General features: G+C 38.2%; 1 protein-coding gene across 10 annotated transcripts in view; it reads right to left on the reverse strand.

Annotated features, from left to right (window-relative positions):
• Window positions 1–6,554: 6,554 nt before the first annotated feature.
• The window catches only part of BDP1 (B double prime 1, subunit of RNA polymerase III transcription initiation factor IIIB), a 72,759-nt gene continuing 57,925 nt past the window's right edge, over window positions 6,555–21,388 (reverse strand). For 7 of the 10 annotated variants that reach the window (XM_038402499.2, XM_043515082.1, XM_038402501.2 and 4 more), the window contains 8 exons: window positions 20,858–21,044; window positions 18,752–18,812; window positions 17,014–17,212; window positions 14,947–15,163; window positions 13,973–14,015; window positions 12,012–12,294; window positions 10,818–11,064; window positions 6,555–9,234 (listed from right to left, as the gene is read on the reverse strand). In XM_038402499.2, the coding sequence (XP_038258427.1) occupies window positions 9,112–9,234; window positions 10,818–11,064; window positions 12,012–12,294; window positions 13,973–14,015; window positions 14,947–15,163; window positions 17,014–17,212; window positions 18,752–18,812; window positions 20,858–21,044 (1,360 nt within the window). In that variant the 3' untranslated portion in view covers window positions 6,555–9,111. Of the gene's footprint in view, window positions 9,235–10,817; window positions 11,065–12,011; window positions 12,295–13,972; window positions 14,016–14,946; window positions 15,164–17,013; window positions 17,213–18,751; window positions 18,813–20,857; window positions 21,045–21,388 lie in introns of those variants that run through there. The other 3 variants (XR_006281614.1, XR_006281613.1, XR_005293035.2) reach the window with 1 other exon arrangement.

A 21,388-nucleotide genomic window follows, 5' to 3' on the forward strand; every position in this document is an offset into this window, starting at 1 on the left:
AATTTAATTATAGAACATACCATCAGTTTGAAGTGTTTGCCCCATTTTCTGACAGTCTGCCCTAATATAGGCACTCTCAGTTGTGAGCCACTCCACACACCATGATAAATACATTTTAACTTATATTTTTAGAACCTAAACAAAAAACAAACAAGGGAAAGGAAAATTGATGGCCAGTGTAGCTATGCATACGTCAACCATGGCTTTCACAGGTCAGTGTTTATGATGCTGTGGTTGTCCATGCTTTCCCACTGTGTGGAGTGGAAGGGGTAGGTGCACTAGCCCTGCAGCCATGTGGAATGCTGAGGAAGGGGTAAGGAGATGCTATGCTGAAGTTCTCCACCATTGTAATGACCGTTGAGCCCAAGATTGTTGAATCTAGAGGTCCACAAGAGTCTGCAGCACCTGCATTTGTTGATGGAAAAGCTCCATTGTTTCCTGGTGAATCGCTCTCCCCTTTTCCTGTTGGAGCTCCTGGGCCTCTCATCTCCACTCTTCCCTTTTCCAGGCTGTCTCCAATATTCACCCTCCAGACCATCTGTTCAAGATCTGATGCAGCAAAGAACATGTCATCCCACATCCTCCTTTTTCTCCTCCTTATGTGGGTGAGTTGTTCTGCTGGCATGGAAGGTGTACCCCTCCCGGCTGCAGCTACAGATAACACAGAGATATCATTGTCAACATAGTATGTACAGAAAGCAAAACTTAAGATTCATAAATCCCTCCTTGTCTTGTTCCCCTAAAGTGTGAAACAAGATATGCTTATTGGCCCTTCCGCTTTGGAGTGCTTGATCAAAACACAGCTGACAGCCATGGTGACTGTGACCCACCAGCTGGGAGGGAAATAGAGAGGGAATTGCTGGGATGCATGAAACTGAGTATAGGGCACTGGGACTGAAGAATGGCAACATTTTCCAGTGATAGTGGTTGTTTAAGCTGATATCTCATGCCTGGGGGTGAAAAAGGCAGAGAAAGCACAGCTGCTGCTGACATCCTGAAGTTGCCCAGGCCCATATGTCACTTGCCTGTTTAAGGCAATGGTGTCACACTGTTTGGAGTAGCTCACAACCATGAGTGCCTACCACAGAGCAGATTGTCAAAAACAGGTCAGAAACCCCAAACTGGTGGTATGTTCTACAATTACATTTCACCAGTAACAAAACCAGTTATGTTCTATAATTAGATTTAGCCAGAACTCCTGGATCACTATACTAGTCTTACTATGGAGTCACAGACAGTCTCTTGGGGTCTCCAGTCTATCTTGCCACCCAGGAAGCTGGGCTTAATGATAAATGGTCACTTAAAAAAAAAAAAAAAACCCACCAGAGGACTGGGTGTAACCTGAATACTAAGAGACCAGTCACTCCAGGTCAATTTGCTTCCTAGTTCTCATACCAAAGACAACACTGGTAGCCAATTATGTAGTAAACTAACTGAAGCTTTATTAGCTAAGAAAAAGGAATGAGAGTTATTGAGAGGTTAGAGCAGATAAAATATACGTACAGGTGAATCATTCTATAATTTCAAAAGATAGCAGAGATGTAGTAATCTGCCAGCTTCCCAAAAGTCTTTTAGGGCTGTGCAGAGTAACTCTAGGGATCTTTGTCTTCTGTTTGGTTATTCTGCACTTTTAGAATCCAAACAGTCCAGAAATGAATAATTTTTCAGTGTCCATACTTATAGCTTCTCACAGAAATCAAACTGACTACAACAGTTGTCACACAGGTCCCTTCATTGTGGGGAAAAAGGAGGGAGGGAGGAATGCATTTAAAGTCTAATCATTGATCTTGCACAATGGCTCATTTGCATTTAACGAACAGGATTTAACATCTTGTTAGAGACCACCATTTGCATTACACAAAGCTTTTTCCCTGTTTGATAAGTTTCATAGTCAGACTATGCAAATGCTTGCTATCACTTTATAACAGGGTGTTGAGTGAGAACAATACATGCAGCATCCTACAATAATTTTATAAAACCCTAAACACATTCTTATGAACTTAAGATCAAATAAGCAAGACTGGTTCCTAGCTATGCATCTGTAAACATTCAGTGAGGCCTGGGGCCTTGACTTGAGTTGGCATCTGGTCTGCCAGCATCACAGGTGCCTGCCGAAGTTATTGCTGAATGGCGTGAGAAAGTGTCCTACTGCAGAGGAAGAATAAGTCTGTCATCTGTAGAAACCTTTATGCAAGGACTGCAGATCATCAAGATCTCTCAGGAGGATTCAAAGGACATCCCTGGGTACATAAATTGTTCTATACGCATCCTCCATCCCCCCATAACTGTAGAGGGGAATGAAAAGCCGATAACTCTACCTCTGTTAGACCACTACCTTTTCTAGTACAAATAGATTAATGAAAAAAAGTGGGTAGTATCCTAATAAGTTCAGGGAGTCATAACTGTAATGGGAAATAAATTTAAACACTTACTCAAGGTTCCTTCCCCTGCATCTGGCTCACCAGTGCTCAGTTGCAGGGACTGGCTTTACTGCAGTGGAGGTCCTGGCTTGTAGCACAGCCTAGTCACCTGTCCCCCATACTCCTCCTCGCTGTTTGTGGCAGAGGCCTGTGACTCGGGCTTCTCAGAGGTTTCCACAGTGGCGTATAGGCTGGTAGTAGGGTCTCTGCCAAGCATGGCATGCAGCTCTTTGTAAAAGCAACAGGTCTGCCGCTTGGCACCAAATCAATGGTTGGCCTCCCTGGCCTTCTATAATGCTTGGTTCCTTTACTTTCATGCAGCACTGCTGCTCCTCCCTGTCAAAACCCTTTTCTTGCACGCCTGAGCAATCTGCTGTAGATGTTGACATTTCTTTGGCTGGTTCAGAGCTGTGCTTGCACAGCCTCTTCTCCCCGTAGGCCAGGAGATCCAGTATCTCCCCTCTAGTTCAGGCAGGAACACAACTGGAGTTGTGGGTAGCTAGGCCATTGCACACAATGGAGAGCTGCTGGGTATGCTCGCTCAACTGAACAATCAAGAAAAGGCAATTCAAAAATTTACAGGGGTTTGGGGGGAGTGGGGGGGCAAGCGGGCTTCTGGTCCACATGTCCCTGGGCAGTGGAATTTACAATTGTGACCAGAGTAGTCAGTGTCAGGCAGTGTTGGACAATGGCTGGAGGACTGTTAATGTCAACACAGGTAATGCAGTGTCTACTCATGCTGCAATGACCTACATACATCAACCATGGCTCAATGCCACTCGAGATGGTTACTATGTCAGCATAATAGGGCACTTACAACAGTTGGAGACAACTTTAAATGTAGACATGCACAACCAGGTCAATGCAAATTATGTGAAACTAACTTTGTAGTGTAGATCAGGCCCAAGACTAGGATGTTTATCCAAAGTAGTGTCTCAAAAGGGATCAGGAATTCAATCGCAACTAAAGGATATCAGTGCTTTCCTTGTGACATGACTAGGAGAGCCTTCTCCCTAAGTTTACTTACACACACACACACACACACACACACACACACACACACACGTCACTTTATCACTGACCTCTAGTACCTATCCTACTGGCAAATACCTGATGGCAAAAGAGAAGGTTAAGTGCAGATGTTCGTGTAAAACTATTGTCTATTGATATCTCTGGTCCAGTATTGGAAAAGAGCTTTCTTCAACTGGCAATTGGGTCCTGATTTTCCAAAAAGAGGCCGTTTCCTACTTGTAGTAACAAGCTGAATTTGTTTCACATTGCAATAAAGTAAATGTATAATGCGGACAGCATTTTTCTGTTTTTTCTTTTATTATTGAAGATGTGTTTAAATAAGGTTCTTTTCAGTTTCATCCTGAAGAGAAAAAATATCTTGATATTGTTTATTCCTACAGAAATGATGGTTATAAAAAATGCAGCATTATAAATTTGTTGCAGGAGTAAAGAGGATAATGAGCTTCAGGGGACAGTCCCTTAAATATAAATTCTGTAGCTCTGGTAATTCAATATGGTTTTTGTATATTAGTCAAATATATAAATTAATTACAATGGAAGTCTTAAATTTGTTAGTCTCCAAGGTGCCACAAGTACTCCTTTTCTTTTTACATGTGGGCGCGCGCATGTGTGCAAGACTTTCACAGATAGAAGTCCTTTTAAAAGAAGATTGAAAGTATCTACCTCTCCCCATACTGATCATATGCCCAAATGTAACATTGTTACAGAACTACTGGAGTACAGTCCAGTGCTTAAAAAAATATTTTTGCATGATTAATTTTTCAGATGGAATTATACAAAATCAGATTATAAATTTATAGCATGGACTTCCCCCTCTTCCTCCGCTGCCACCAAAAACAAACTTTAGAGGGGCCTGGGAACATGATCTGGCCCTAATGTTTTTCAAATTTTAATGAAAAGTTAGTCAAACACATGCAGATAAGTATAGAGTCCAGGGTTTTAAAAACCTTTCAATCTTTCACCCTTCCCCCACCAAAAAAACCAAACCAAACCATTTTTTTAAAGCAGAGAAGGTTTAAAATCAGGTTTTAATTTTTTGATCTTCTCTCAGTCTAGAATATTTACATAAAGAAAACATTGGAACATTTTTCTTACTAGAAATATCAGGTTCTAAATTAAGCTGTGAATGGAAAAATTAAAGTTTTCAAAATAAAAATATTTAATGCAATTAAAAGAATGTTGCAAAATTGCTATAAAACATGCTAGTCAAGGAATAAAATCTACTCACCCACCATTACAATAATGTAAGTAAAATGTTGCAAGGGTGAACAGACAGCAAAACATAGCATTAGTGCTAATATGGGAACCTTAGCCATTCAACTCTCATTACCTTTAAAAGTTTCTTCTTTTGGATCATTATAAACTTGTTTATTGCTAAAAGCTTTGTTAAGACTTCAAAATTTTGAAGAAGAAATTAGTTAAGGACATTGAAGTCAATGGTAAATGGGACAAAATACAACATGGTTTTACAAAAGATAGATCGTGCCAAACCAACCTGATCTCCTTTTTTTTGAAAAAGTAACAGATTTTTTAGATAAATTAGATCCACTGCGTTTCCTTTACCTAGATTTCAGTAAGGCGTTTGATACCGTGCCACATGGGGAATTATTAGTTAAATTGGAGAAGATGGGGATCAATATGAACATCAAAAGGTGGATAAGGAATTGGTTAAAGGGGAGACTGCAACGGGTCCTACTGAAAGGCGAACCGTCAGGCTGGAGGGAGGTTACCAGTGGAGTTCCTCAGGGATCGGTTTTGGGATCAATCTTATTTAATCTTTTTATTACTGACCTTGGCACAAAAAGTGGGAGTGTGCTAATAAAGTTTGCAGATGATACAATGCTGGGAGGTATTGCCAATTCGGAGAAGGATCGGGATATTATACAGGAGGATCTGGATGACCTTGTAAACTGGAGTAATAGTAAGAGGATGAAATTTAATAGTGAGAAGTGTAAGGGTATGCATTTAGGGATTAACAACAAGAATTTTAGTTATACGTTGGGGACGCATCAATTAGAAGTAACGGAAGAGGAGAAGGACCTTGGAGTATTGGTTGATCATAGGATGACTATGAGCTGCCAATGTGATATGGCTGTGAAAAAAGCTAATGCGGTTTTGGGATGCATCAGGAGAGGCATTTCCAGTAGGGATAAGGAGGTTTTAGTACCATTATACAAGGCACTGGTGAGACCTCACCTAGAATACCATGTGCAGTTCTGGTCTCCCATGTTTAAAAAGGATGAATTCAAAACTGGAGCAGGTACAGAGAAGGGCTACTAGGATGATCCGAGGAATGGAAAACTTGTCTTATGAAAGGAGACTTAAGGAGCTGGGCGTGTTTAGCCTAACTAAAAGAAGGTTGAGGGGAGATATGATTGCTCTCTATAAATATATCAGAGGGATTAATACAGGAGAGGGAGAGGAATTATTTAAGCTCAGCACCAATGTGGACACAAGAACAAATGGGTATAAACTGGCCACCAGGAAGTTTAGACTTGAAATTAGACGAAGGTTTCTAACCATCAGAGGAGTGAAGTTTTGGAATAGTCTTCCAAGGGAAGCAATGGGAGCAAAAGCTCTATCTGGCTTTAAGATTCTACTCGATAAGTTTATGGAGGAGATGGCATGATGGGATAATGTGATTTTGATAAGTAATTGATCTTTAAATATTCAGGTTAAATAGGACTAATCCCGAGATGGGATATTAGATGGATGGGATCTGAGTTACCCAGGAAAGAATTCTCTGTAGTATCTGGCTGGTGAATCTTGCCCGTATGCTCAGGGTTTAGCTGATTGCCATATTTGGGGCCGGGAAGGAATTTTCCTCCAGGGCAGATTGGAGAGGCCCTGGAGGTTTTTCACCTTCCTCTGTAGCATGGGACATGGGTCACCTGAGGGAGGATTCTCTGCTCCTTGAAGTCTTTAAACCACGATTTGAGGACTTCAATAGCTCAGACATAGGTGAGGTTTTTCGTAGGAGTGGGTGGGTGAGATTTTGCGGCCTGCGTTGTGCAGGAGGTCGGATAGATGATCAGAATGGTCCCTTCTGACCTTAGTATCTATGAATCTATAAGACAGCTAAAGTAAGATCAAATACACAAGTGATATAAAAGTATTTATTTACATAATTTACATAAAGAACAGACTGCTTTCTTTGAACCTGAAAGCTTACACATGAACAATATTACATACGTTTGTCAAAGAACTATTGAAGGAAAAAGAAAAGAGATTCACTTCAAAAGATATTGATAACAAAGTGCACATAGTTTGCTGTGAAAAAACAACAACAAGAACAAGGTCTGTTGTCCCTTCCATCTAATAGGGATAAATAAGGCATCACAAATTTTGTTGTCTCTTTATAATTTATGAAATACAAATTTTTGCCTTGTCGTTTGAATTGTATCTGAAATACTATGAATGAGTCTTTACTACTTTAGTAGGTACTTAGAGTACATTATTTTATATAGAGTCCTCCTCCACAAATCAATTTTGAGAACATATTAGCGGGGGTGATCTAACTGGTTTACCTGATTCTAAAATACAACATGCCTCATGTAACAATAACTAAAAATATTTGCATACAAAAACCAGACCCTACAAGATGTACAGTAGCCTTAGCTACATGTATACAATGTTAATTACTGCAGTCTTTACAGTAGGAGAAAACACACAAAAATGGGTATTTCAAGTTAAAATGAAATAGTCAAACCATGAGACACTGGCCTGAAATTGGACATGTGATTGGATCCATTTGTACAGTCATTTTTTAAATGCAAGTTGTCATTTACTTGAAAATGAAGGGAAAACCATTCTATTGTAGGATAGTTTCCCCCTTCCACTGTAGCATTAAAATTTGTAACCACTTCTCACATTTAGCTGCTATAAAATAAGTGATCTGGTCTTCTAGTTTAATGATTCCTAATAGCTGGTCTATTTTTTGATTATTGTTCCAGTCTTGAAGGCTCCTTTAGAAGCTACAAGTCAAAAAATAACTTCTGAAAGGATAAAAATTCAAGTCTCAGCAAGTGATTCAAGAGAAATCTAATAATCATTATAATTAGAAAATAAATTATGGATTTGCTAGTAAATCACCATCCAACCCTACAGAGTAGATATTTCTTTGCAGAGGGTGGAAAAATAATCTTAAAAAATAGTTTGAATACCAAATTTAGCAAAATATTTTAAAATTACTTTCTCATTAAGAATCATTTTCATTTTGGCAAGACCCATTCACAAAATACAAATTAAAGGTAGAAGCACAACCCATAAGATAAAGAAACATATACTATGCATTTTTGACTGACCTGTGTGGCAAGTGAAGCAAGAGTAAAAAAATAATTCTGGTTTGAAGGGGGTCTTCAGAACTGTTAAGGAACATAATTAGGGATATACTCATCTTGAGGTATGAGACATTATGTAAATCCCATGTTCTGAAAGTCTATTCTGTATCCTTGAACTCCAGTGGTGAACATTTAATCAAGGAGAAAAATTCAGACTTTAAGTCTAATTTAAAATATCTACCTACTCATTGCAAGAAGTCAAGAATTTAAGAATGAAAATATATTTATCTTTTAGAAGAATGCCTGATTTTAAGATTGAGACCATGTGACTCAACTTGTCAAGGCAATTTTTCCTTATTACATAAGTGGAAAATTAGTCTTCCTGTGACAAACCTAATACCATCCTAAAACTAAGTTACAATGTGCTAGTGAACAAAACGTAGACAGGAAACATGAGGAAAACCATTCTAACTTAACGGTTTCAAAGTAGCAAATCCTCAAAGCATCCTCACTTACTAGTTCTGGGTTCGATTCTGCTCGCAGTTACTTTTGATTTATACTTGGGAAATTTCACTGAAGTCAATGGAGTTACATGAGTATGTAAAAGACAGTGCAAGAGCAGAATCCAGCCTATTATGTTAAATATTTAATTTAGAAAGAAATAAGCATTTACAATGGGAGATACGTTAATCTTTTCCTCAGACAGATGAAAAAAGGATTAACATGGGATAGCATCTTTTAATAAATTAAAATTAAATAAATATAGTCTTTCATGTTTATCTCTGTACATTTAAAAGGGATTAAAATTTTTTTTTTTCCATCAGGGCTTTTAAGCTTATGTACCTGTGAATTTGTCATTACAAAAATATGTAATTTGGAGAAGACTATAAAATAGCTGTCAATAGAAAACATTTTAATGTATTTACTACACTAAGCTTTTAGAATTGCTTCTCTATCGACGGAGATAAATATGAAGGTTAATTCTCCTTCCTGGAGCGGAACTTCACAAAAAGAAGTATAGCAAATAACTTTTATAACCAGCCCAACAAGCTTCAGCATTATGATTTAAAGGGATATTGTCATGTGGATAGTCATTCATTCGTTGCACTTCTAGAAGGTAGTCATGCACCCAGCATCTGCATCTAGAAAAGTTACAGTGTAAGCCAACAGCTGCTGTTTAGTCTCATCATGCCAATCTAGTTCTTAAATATTTGAAAAATACTCAGATCACCCAGAATGAGAAAAACTGATTTTGTCTTCCAACAGTGCTTGTTATTCTCCATTAGGGAGGCTGGTAATAAATTAGGACCAAGGAAAATTCACAGCAATTCATTTATAAACAGTTCTGCTGTTACACGGAAGTCTTGGATCCCAGAGGTTTATTCTGAATCATTCACCTCCATAAAGATATCACTGAAAAAATATTCCAAGATTCTGGTTGGCTCCTCTTCTTTCTGCTGTTTAGTACAGGAAGCTTGCTTCTCAGAAGACTCAGAAGAAATCTACCAAAAAATAAAAGACTGCATTTACAGGTTTGACATCTACTGAGATTTGTTGTTTCTCCTGCATCTATGCCTCATCTTGTGTACAAACTAGAGTCTTGTGGTAAGTTTCAGCACTCACTTAAAATGTAAAAGCAACAGGCCTCCCTCTACCAACATAATAAGGATTATTTCCCCAAGCAAAATTGTTTCAGAGAATAATTTGGGATACACCAAGTTAACTGTAGTACAACCATCCTTCAAATCTTCCATTCATTTACTTGGGCAGGTAGATTAATTTTAACTGATCAAGCTATTACCGGTAACAATTATTCTTTAAAGATATAAAAAACTTAATGGAATCCTACTCTTGAATGGATGCCCTGAGCATAGAACTACAAAAATCACACAGGATGGGTTCACATGCTATTTCTGCTAAGAAAATAATGGAAATTTGATCTTAAGTAAGTAAACTTGTACAGAGAAGACCATGTGGCTGCTTTGCAAATTTCATAGACATACACAAGTCAGAGGCAGACATACCTCTCACAAAACGTGAGATGACATAACTCGCAAAACAGAGTTGTCAGGCTGCTGCAGCAAGATGCAATCAGATATAGTTCTCTTTGAAACAAGCACAACATAGTGTCAAGTAATAAAAGCAGTGTGGACTTTGAGGGATTTAGCATTTCTAAATAAAAGCCTAAGGACCTTTTCACATGTAGTTTTGTCAGGAAGGACTTTAAGTTAATGGGAAATGTTGGCAGGACAAGTGATTACGGCAAACCTCCAAAACCACCTTTGGGAACAATTTATTAGGGATTTAATGGGGGTTTCAAACAATTATCCTTATTTTGTGTTTTAGACATTCCAAGTGTTTGTAAAGCACTTAAATCTTTGTTATTTTGGTGCAATTCTGCGTGCAGACACTTATTTTAGGATACATGTCCTGTTTCAGTTTTGCTTAATGTGGAAAATAATGTGACCTCAAAAGATCAGAGCAGAGAATCTGGGGAGATTTAATATTAAGAAACACAATCTCCTCCTTAGGGAGAGGAAACAAACAGTACAAATGAGATGGGATGTAATCAAGCAGCTGCATTTTTAACTGTTCAGTTATGACTCCCCCCTACACTTTGCAGGAAGTATAACACTACACAGCTGGCTCCTTTCGGTAAAGTGGCAAACGGTGAATTTTCAGACACATGTGCTCAGATCCCTGGGTCTCCTCTCCACTTGATGTGCTCAAAGCAGTGACCTCAGGTTCCTGATTTAAGATAGAAGTGAAGGCAGAAACCGGAAGAAATAAAATATATAAAATGAAACATTAATTCCAAATTTTAAGATGCCTTTGCTGTTGTTATTGGAGCATTGTTCTAAGAGACTCTCCAACATTTAAAAAAAGTTGACGTAACTGTGGTTTGTTTTTCCTATTATTCAACATAGTCCTTTTGTTCAGCTTCATGGCATACAAATAAGCAAAGAATCCACAAATCTATAAAAGAATGTCACAGTGATCACTTTGCACACATACAAATGGTTGTCTCCTAATAGTGCTTTACATTTCATACAGACATGATGTTCAGAGGTAACTGTGTGTGTACCTGAACTGCAGCAGTGCCTATATTCTCACATTCAGCAGATGTCAACAGGCTTGTAGAGGGAAGGGAACAGGACTCTTGCATGTCTGTATTGTTCTCAGCAGATGGAGTGGGTCTTTTCAGACTTTGCTTTGAGGCAGCTATGAGAGGTTTTTGGAGTCTCTGTCCATTCCCTTTAGCACCCTCTCCAGGTTCAGAGTTACTTGATTTACAAATTAAAGATAAAAATCCCAGAGGTCTTCGGCCAGCCCTGTTCAAAACAACAAAAATTAACAATAAAGTTTCACGGTTTATATAATATTGTCATCTTGCTTAATGAAAATGGAGTAGAAATACTGTTTTTATTTAATGAGAGTTTGACTTACAATCTAGTAGCAAACACTTCTAAATTATACAAAGATGATTAAAACATTCTAAAATAAATAATTTGGAATAGGTTAAATCAACCCCAGGATTTGTTGTGTTTGGTGGTGTTTTTATATTTTGTTTTTTATTCTCTGAATTGGAAAAAATAACATTTCTGCCAGATTATTTAAGCAGCACAGTGCTGAGAAAGCTCCCTGTAGAGCTGTAAAAGCCTTCAACAGCCTCCATGCTACCACAGTGTGGGAGCTGGAGCCCACCATTCACTATTCAAGAGTGGCCAATATAAGCTCCCAGATCTTTAGGCAGAAGATACTCCTAGCAACAGGAACAGCTGCAGAAGAGACACCGAGTGTATTAATTGATATTACTTAACTGAAAAGTTCAAAGAATACAGTATATTACAGCACAGGACAGGGCAATTAAAAGAAATGGTTTATTAAAGCTACCAATCTGGTTTTCCCAAGTCCAGATGTTAGTGAACAGAGCCTACATCACAAAAGGCAGCTGTGTAAATAGAGACGCCAAATACTTAATAGGCATGAGCTATCCGTTCACTGAGGCAAATTGTCAGAAAAGCATGGGACTGCATGGATCACCGTTAACTACGCCGTTACCATTCTATGGTTAGAGTATTTCAAATTCCAAAGATGATCCTTCTAGTTTTTTGCTGAAGAAAAGGAAGGACAATGTTCTAGTATATGGGTTTTTAACCTGGGATTACGTCTATCCTGCTCTTACCACAATGCTAAGTAGAAGGATCACCATGTGCAAGTCCTGATAAGAAGGGGGTCTTCAGTAGGAAAAGGCTGAGAACCGGTGTTCTAGAAATACCTTAGCATCGGGCTTCTTGAAAGGGCAGCTGTGCTTCCAACATGTCCCAAATGTCCAGATTCACAAATATCCATAGAACTTTCTTGCTCATTTGCTGCTTCTTTTCCCTCATGGTCCATTCCAGACACTAGCTCATCTGAACACTTGCATGCCGATTCCTCAACTGGTATAGTTCCTAGATTCTGAAAGGATTCAGATTGCCCACTTTCTGCAGTTTTAGATACAAATATAGAGGTAGGTAGTTTTTTCTTCTTTGAAGTTTTCAGTTTTTCAGAAATTCTCCCTTTAAAGGGAAAAAAATAATATTAAGCATAGTTGGGAAATGTACATTTCTTATTGACTGAACTTGTATACTTAATATTTTTATAATATTAGTATTCTACATCATGGTCCAAACCACTGTGGTGGTGGTGGTGGTATTAAAAGACATAGTGTTTTGGGGCATTACAATTGACACTAGTGTTATTTTTGTTTTTGTTTGTTTTTTAAATAAATGTGAGCAAGCCAAGTTTCTCAAAAGATAATACTATTAATTTTTTTAAAAATAGGTTATATTTTGGGCCTGAAAATATTACCAGATCACACAGACATTAGAATTGGAAAAGATCAATTAGGTCATGCAATCCACCTTCTGCTAAGGCAGAATGCTCCCTATTATACTTTCAAGGGCTTGGCCCCATCATCCTGAATTTTTCCAAGATATGGGCTTCCATAATTTCTTTGGGAGACTACTGCACAATATAAAAGTAATACTCTGAAATCCCCTAGACAAGTGCAAAGTGCTAAACAGATCTCACTGTCAGGAAATTTCTGATATTCAATCTACTATTTTTTCCCCTCAATTTCATTCCACTTCTTTTACAGTTACATCCCTTCTTTTTACATTAGCTCAAATATTATGCCTCTGATGTTTCCATCCTTCCAATATTTGTAGGCTAATCCTTCTTTCAGTTAAGCAGAAACCACACATATCTGGTTTCTTTAGTCTTTCCTCATACGTCAGGCCCTCCAGTCCCCTGTTCTTTTTTTTTTTGGTTGATCTTCTTGGAACTCCTTCCAACATGTTCACATATTTTTAGTAAAAGAAATTTAGAAATTTAACAATTTAGACCAAAAATAATATCACTGTTGTAAATTGTATAGAGGGAGACTATCATTCCTGACATGATCCCTGTTGTGCATGCAAACTGTAGACCTGATTCAAAGCCCACAGAAGTCATTGTAAGTCTTTCCATTGACTTTAATGAGCTTCAGATCAAGCCCTGTATATCCAGATTCTTTATTCAATTACAGAGATATTAAAAATAAAGCATCTCCACTATATTATGAGGTCCCACAAACATTTCACATTCGCTCTGCTGGGACTTCATAGCAGCTAAGACAAGACCTCTGCTGATCTGGTTAGAATTATAAATGCACAAAAAGGTAGTTTGGCATAATACAAATCATCGGTTAACTGTTCCATTCCAAACAGGTGGAAATTCTTTCTGCTCTGTATTTGAGATCTTTCCTGTGGCCTTTATGGACAAGTTCTAAAATAGTACCTGGAACAGGGAGTCACTTCTATATATCTAAGGCATCTTTTGCTTGTTAATTTTTTGGTGTTGCTTTTTTTTTTTTTTTAAACCCACCAACCATAAAACAAACAAACAAACAAACAAACAAACAATCTTACTTTTAGAAATGTACAAATAAGAGGCCGCTCTTAAAATTCATGAAAATCATCTTATTTAAGGCTCCAACTATAGTAATGTTTTTGAAGCCAGTGGAATTTTAACATGAACATACAAAATTTTGCCAGACACCTAATCCCAATGCAGGTAATTGGCAATTAAAGTGAATAGAAGACAATTTTCCCCTTATGAATACATTGCCACTGGTAGGATTAGTTAGCAAAATGGCAATTAATGTTAGCTACCATTTACAAGTGACTCCACATTAAATCTCAAAAATTCACCTACCAGCCATTTTCCTTGGAGCATGTGTTGATTTAACTGAAGACTCCTGTATTAAACAACATTTAAAAGTCAATTTCTCTTTTTCAAAGAAGCACAATAAAAGTTAATATAGAAATAAGATTATACATTTACAGATCTTAAATCAGCTGGGGACAAACAATAGGAAGAAAAAGGTCTTCAACTCTTAGGAATGTGATGGGACCTCATGTCACTTGTGACCCCTAGTACTGATTGAAAAGCAGGCTTTCAGGGTACTACCAGATAGCCATGACAGGGGCCTCAAGTTCAGAGAGCATAAAAGGAAGGAAGCTGGGGGGAATTTTCAAGGACTCCAGTGGGAACCTTGAGATCATAGTGTAGAGTTCCCCACACCTCAAAACATATTGTATTCAATAGGAAAAATACATGCAAGTCACTCCAAATAAATTAGTCACCCCACAGTATGGGAAATTTGTCCAGTTTCCCTTTGCAGGTAGCATTTTGTGGCTAGTGCCCCAGTAAAGAGGGACAGGGATATTTCTAGCCACATAGCTTTTTCCTGTTATGAATTTCCTCCAAGAATCATGATGCACCCTTCCCTGAAACAAGACAGCGGCGTGACCAGCATATGCCTGAAGCTTCCCCTGCTGCAAGTGCACTAATCCAAAAAAAAAAAAAAAAAGGTAGGTGAACGCACAGAAACAATTAGAAAGAATACAAAGCATATCAAATAAAAAGTACAATGGAAAACGGGGCCCATAAGTATACCCAACAAAGTGAATACAGAAACTAGAGCCTAAAGAATATTTAGCATTCCTACTGTTTGAAATAAAAAGCAACTTACAGCTTCCGTTTTGCTGCTTAAAAGCTTCTTGGCAAAATTTCAAATTAGGTAATTAACCTAGTTAATACAGTATTATTTTGAAGTCAGTTAGACACTTCAAATGCATACCTCTCATAGTATGTATAAAAAGGTATTTCCTGAATTAGTATCTGACCTTGTAAGTATTTGTAAGATTATCATCTGCTGAGGTAGATGGAGTTCGCTTGGCAGGAGGAGTGTCACTTTCTTCAAGATCAATAGCACACCTTTTCCAAGATGTCTGATCCAAATTAGTAAATGACTCTATTGATGCTCTCTGCAGTCCTTCTGTTCCTGTACAGTTGTCTAAAGAGGTAGCAGCTTTATCAACTGGAGCCGTCAGTGATCCAATGCTGTAATTATAAATACATGTCAAAGTTACCATTGTGAAAAGCTACTATCTTAAAAAAAATTAAAAATCAAATTTGCAGTGTATACAGCAAAGTTATAAGGTGATTATGACATAAATCTTTGCTTATATTCTTATTTACAACATGTACCGCTTCAAACACTTAGGTTTTTATCATGTAGATAAGTCTTGCAAGTTTGTGTTTTGTTTTTTTAAAAACCACGAGGAACTAGGAATTCTCATGACACCTTCTGTCAGTCTTTTTAAAGGTCTTGTTCTTTTCTTTTAACATTTTGTTTCATTTTCTGCTTGAACTGTGCATTTAATTTAACTCTGTCTAATAGCATATTTTCCTTAATATGCCTGCAAGTGTTCCATGTACGAACACATCTATGAGTTAGTAGGTGACTTGTATGTGTGATATCACATACTAAAAGATGTTCTTTTTTACAACTCACTGGAGCAAAAACAATTATGTTTTTAATAAAAACATGGATTTTGAGATCTGCATTTTGCTGTACTATCCCTGATCACCAAGGGCGTTCTTCCTGTCAATTATAGCTATATCTTCTATCTACTATAATCATGTGAGCAATTGTCAAATATAATTAAACTCCATTTCCGTGAGAACATAAATCAATCCACTGCATTTTACTGTAATGGTTACAGTATTCTAGATGCTTAGGGTATTTATACTTGCAGTCTCGTCTCTATTATATTTCCACCGCAAACCCTAGGGGGAAGATGATAGTCCTGTGGAACAACCAGGACAAAACTGGCCTGCCACAGAAGGTGATTAAGGGAGCAGGGTGAACCTACAAGGATAAAGGTGGACTTGAGAGACATATTCCATTACTGGCTCTCAGTATCATTGCCTATCATCATCAGGTGCCAAACAGGCAGTAATTCTCTGATGCAGGAGCTCCAGAGCTGTATGGCTGAGGCTCCTTCTTGAAGGGGAGGATCTTCAACAGAGAAAGAAGCAGGCTTAACAGCTGAGCTTACAGTGCCAATTCAGTGCCTAAGAGCTCTGTTTCACACATGCTGTGACATGGGAATAGAATTATACATTAAGAAAGCATGTCAAAGTTTTAAAAGCGTATTACTATGTTATTCTTAGGAAGATTTCCCTTCCTTTTAACTTACAGTATATTGTTGTAACTTACTATGTGTACATTTTGTTGCAATATTTCATGGAAATTGAGACCTATTTCAACAACTGTGATGTGAAAATATGCACTGTCAACTGTGATGTGAAAATATGCACTGTCATACTCAAACCCTTTGTTGTTTTCCTCTACTGCTGTAAGCTTAGTTTGACATCAGTTAAATAATTTTGTGTCTGTCTTTATTCAAGGAAAGTATTACTAAAATCAACAGAATGAAAAAATTAGAACAAAGAATTCTTATGTTCTGTCATTTTCACCGAAGTGTTCCAAAAAAAGTGAGACCTTAAAAATCTGGAAAAAGTGATTTAGCTATAGAATCCAAAGTACTTTAGAAAAATATAAAGGTGCTCAGATTTATAATTTCCGTTACTTTTCACCAGAAATATTCAAGTCAATATAGAACTAGGCTTTGCAAGTGTCCCACTAACTATGGTGCTGCTGGCACATGACCAAAATATTTAACAAATCAAAACTTAGCAGATTTACATAAGTGATTTATTGCTCACAGAATCACGATCACCTTTCATTAGTTTTAGTGGGGCTGATAAATGAACCATGTAGTGGTTTCTCCTGCATTTCTTCTTTTAGTGAATTCCAATGCATTTAACTTCAGAAGCTCCAATAAGTTAGCCTGAGAGGCTCAGAAATAAATGCAAATTTATCTTGTAGTATATTGATCATTTACCTCTGCTCTCCCAACACATTATCTAAGCCTGTATTCACTGGAGTGAGAAGTATGGGGGCTGGCAGCAGTGGTTCCAAAGCTTGTTCTCGTGACATAGATGCGTCATGGTACTCTCTCGAGTCAGCTGGAATTTCCACCAATGTTAAAATAAATGTCTGTTCCGCCACCTCCTCTGGATATTCGTTACCATTTCCATTCACTACCAAAAGGTGTTGGAAACAAGAAAGAGAAAGAATTAATTAAACCCTACTATTTAAAAAGTGTACTATTTAAACTCTAGCAGTTTTGTGTTGTATCATGTCCTTCTCCACAACTACAGTTAGGTTTTCACATTTTGTTTCTCAAGCCAGAAAAAGGCTGGGAGTACTGTGGAAACATGCTTGGCCTCTTCAGGGAGAAAAGGGAGGAACCTAGCATCTCTCCACAGTGATCCTTAAAGCTGATTGAGAGCTGTGTTTTGTGTCCAAGGTGAGCCTCAGCCAGTACTCTTCACTCAAAGATGAGCACAATAATAAGCAGACGCTCTATAAGCTTGTGCAACGCTAATTAAATCAGTCAAGTCATCCATTATCCACAAAGATAAGAACCTAATACCACCAACAGTAGCTAACAATTACCCCTTTAGTGAAAGCAGCAGAGGCCTGTTATTTTGGCAGTAGTCCCAGGTTCTAGTCCCACAGACAGCCTGTGATGGTACACTGCTACGGTAGGATTGGCAATCAATCCTAACATTCTACAAGTCCCTAAGATTTTTCCAAGAATCAAACATTAACAGATAGATAGCAGCCAATTGCCACCAGTTAGGATGAATTTAACAAGAAGGCAATTAAAGACAAGGAACCAGTTTCCAAATCTAGCAGACATCAGCATTGTCCAATTAGCTCTTCACATTGAACTACAGAGTAACAAGCTATTAAATTAAATATATTACATACAGCATGCTATCACTAAATGTAGAGTACCCCGAACAAAGTTTGTGAAGAAGAATGGCTTAGAAGGAAAAAAAAGACTAAAAATTGAAGTTAAATCTAAATGATACAAAAAAGCTACAGCTCTAATATAATGCAGAAACCCCTTGATTTTTGTTGATTTAAAAGTACTACTCCACTCTTAATTCACTTTGCTTCTTTATCTCAGTTCATTTGTTTTGAAAGATGATTCACTATTGCAAGATCTCTGCAATAACAAGGCACAATGGGATAAGGAGCCTGGAGTCACATATGCCTTCATTTTGAAAGTGTAAATTACAACCTTAGCAGTGAGACTAATTCTTTTAAAGTAAGTGTCTAAGATTTCTAATTCAGAGTTTTTTTACTTATTCAAAACTGTACTGGTGCTGAATTTTGTTTTTATTAATCGTAGTTTGTTCTATCCACTTAATATCTTCTGCTGCATTCAAATGTGTAAGCTTACAGAGGCAACATCTAAAAATGCTTCAAAACTTAAGTCTCTTCAGTGACTTGCAGCATGAATATACAATAGCGAAAAAATCAATTATCTGCATATCACTAACACAAGCTACTTTAATATCAAATTATAGAAGGTCAGTTACATCAATGTTATCATAGAAAGTTGTTAATTTCTTGATCCATCTTTGCACAAGTACTCCTTCTACCTTACTTACACTAAAATGAAAAAAAAATTATGAAAAGCAGTTCTGAGACACAGTGATGTAATATTACACCTAGCTGGGCTAGCAAGTATTGCTTTGCTATTTTAGGTCATTAATGTAGTGTACCTGAAGTTTCTTTTGTGCTGGTTATGTATTGCTGTTGAAACTCCTGTGTAACTGCTTCAGTCTAGAAAAAGTATTTCAAAATGAATATTAACAAGCCTGGCAAACAACTCTAGAAAACAGAAAAAGTTTTATGAAGAATTATTTACTTTTGTTTTGTAAACATTTATCATCAAGTGTTAAGAGCAACAAAGGAGAGTAATTTAACCACACCTTACCCAGGTTTTGTTGATTTTTTTTTCCCCCTCCTCAAACTACGCTAAGTATTTAGGGTGGAAGATGATGGGGACTGGAAACACTTGGGTAATTTAACTATAAGCATTATTGTGTGTTCTGCTTATATGTACTTTATCTTCATTCCCTCTAGAAATGATTTGTTTAAAAAAATAATTTACTTCTCCTACAGCACAACCCTGCAAAGCTGACTCATATAATGGATTGCTCAGCAGTGCAAAGAGCATCAATTCCCCTACCTATTACGGAAACACTCTGGAGCTTGGAGAAAAACATTGAGCTTAGTCACTCTTCCTTCCCCTTCTGTTTCATGGCAGATTATGTGGCTAAAAAAATAGTATTTTATAGCACTCTTGTTGGGGGAAGAGTGTTGTGAGGGCATATTTAGTCCTGCACTCGGTTCGACTTGGATAGAGTCAGTTGAGCTCTGAACCAACTGGCAAAGGGCAAAGCAAAAAAGAGCTGTGATAATTTAGTCCCTGCTAGCATCGAAAAGGAAGTAAAGAACTTGGCAATTTATTGGAACTCTAAAATGCCCTTCATTAGATTGAAGTACTGTATATTCAATAACCAAGTCCAAAGTTTTAAGAAACTAAAGAATAACTAGGAGGGTTTGGGTTTTTTCATTCAGTTAGTTTAATTGTTAGCCAATTAATAGCATGAAAGTTCAATCTAAAATCTTGTATGCAGTGTTGTTATAGCCATGTTGGTCCCAGGATATTAGAGAGACAAGATGGGGGAGGGAATATCTTTTATTGGACCAACTTCTGTTGGTGAGACAGACAAGCTGACCTGAAGAAAAGCTCTGTGTAAGCTTGAAAGTTTGTCTCCCTCTCCAACAGAAGTTGGTCCTAATAAAAGATATTACCTCACCCAACTTGTCAATCTAAAATCTTGCCAGAAAAAGGCCAATAATAATTTTGAATAAAGTGAGAGAAGGTAGGTATAGAAATGCAAGTCTGATCATAATAGCATTTTGGCAAAACTAAAAGTACAATTTAAGGCTAAAGAATCAAATGTGCACAACTTAAGCATGCACACCTCAAAGGGGGAGCACAATTTGGGATATTTGTGTGGACACATCTATGGGTGCATGCAAATCCCAACGTTGCATATCTATGCTATGTCTGTGCACACTATGGTAGTTCAGGGCTAAATTATCCGATCAGGAAAAAGTGATTTAGGATTCATGGATTTTTTTAGGCTAGAAGGAACCATTAGTTCATCTAAATCAGGGGTCTCAAACTCAAATGACCACGAGGGCCACATGAGGACTAGTATGTTGCCCGAGGGCTGCACCACTGACCACCTCCCCCGGCTGCCCTGGCCCCACCCCCACTCTACTCCTTCCGTGAGGCCCTGCCCTTGCCCCCCTCTTCCCACTCCTTTCCTGCCCCCCATTCCAACTCCGCCCCCTCTGCAGCTCCCATTGGCCAGGAACAGGGAACCGTGGCCAATGGGAGCTTCAGAGGAGGTACTGGAGGAGCAGCCAGGGCAACACACAGACCCCTGTGCCCCCTGTTCCCCAGATCCTGGCCGCTTCCTGGAGTGACATGGGGGCAGGGCAGGCAGGCAGCCTGCCCTGCCCCTTGTGCGCACCAAGCCGGAGCTGCTCTAGGTAAACCCTGGGGGGGGGCACGGCAGGTGAGAGCTGGGGGGCCGCGTGTTTGAGACCCCTGATTTAAACTGACCTGAATACCACAGGCCATTAAATTTCACTTAGTTACCCAGAATGGATGAAAAAAAAAAGTTATTGCCTTCTTTATAGTTTCTCCAAATAACTTCTCTTTTTACAGCCTCTTACAAAAACAGGCATTTCTAATGCATCAAATGTTTTTAAAAAAAAAAAAAAAAAAAAATACAAGTTCTTTTTACCTGTGTCAACTGAACTTCGTGCAAGTTGTGCATAACAGTACCAGGCTTATTTTCAGAAAGGACACCAGTAGAACTTTGATTAGGATCCTTCTCTAGCCCAGGTAGGAAAATCTCTGCTTTTGGAGCTATTATAGGAGATTTTAACTCCACTGAAGCTTCCCAACTCTCTCGTGTCTTGTTTTCTGTTCTGAAAAATGTATACAGTTAATTTGAAACCAATTAAACAGTATAACATATACTGTGACATGAGGTTAATCAGGCAGTCCACAAGGCTGTTATGGCTACTGTGTGCTGAAGTATTTCCTTTATGCAAAAAGTAAAACAAAATCATACAAAAAACACTTTATACCAGGGGTGAGCAAACTTTTTGGCCCAAGGGCCACATCGAGGTTGTGAAATTTTATGGAGGGCTGGGGAGGGTAGGCTGTGCCTCCCCAAACAGCCTGGACCTCGCCCCCATCTGCCCCCTACCACTTCTCCTCCCCCCCCCGACTGCCCCCCTCAGAACCCCTGACCCATCCAACCCCCCCT

The sequence above is a fragment of the Dermochelys coriacea genome, chromosome 5, assembly GCF_009764565.3.
Source record: "Dermochelys coriacea isolate rDerCor1 chromosome 5, rDerCor1.pri.v4, whole genome shotgun sequence".
NCBI classification, from domain to species: Eukaryota; Metazoa; Chordata; order Testudines; family Dermochelyidae; genus Dermochelys; species Dermochelys coriacea.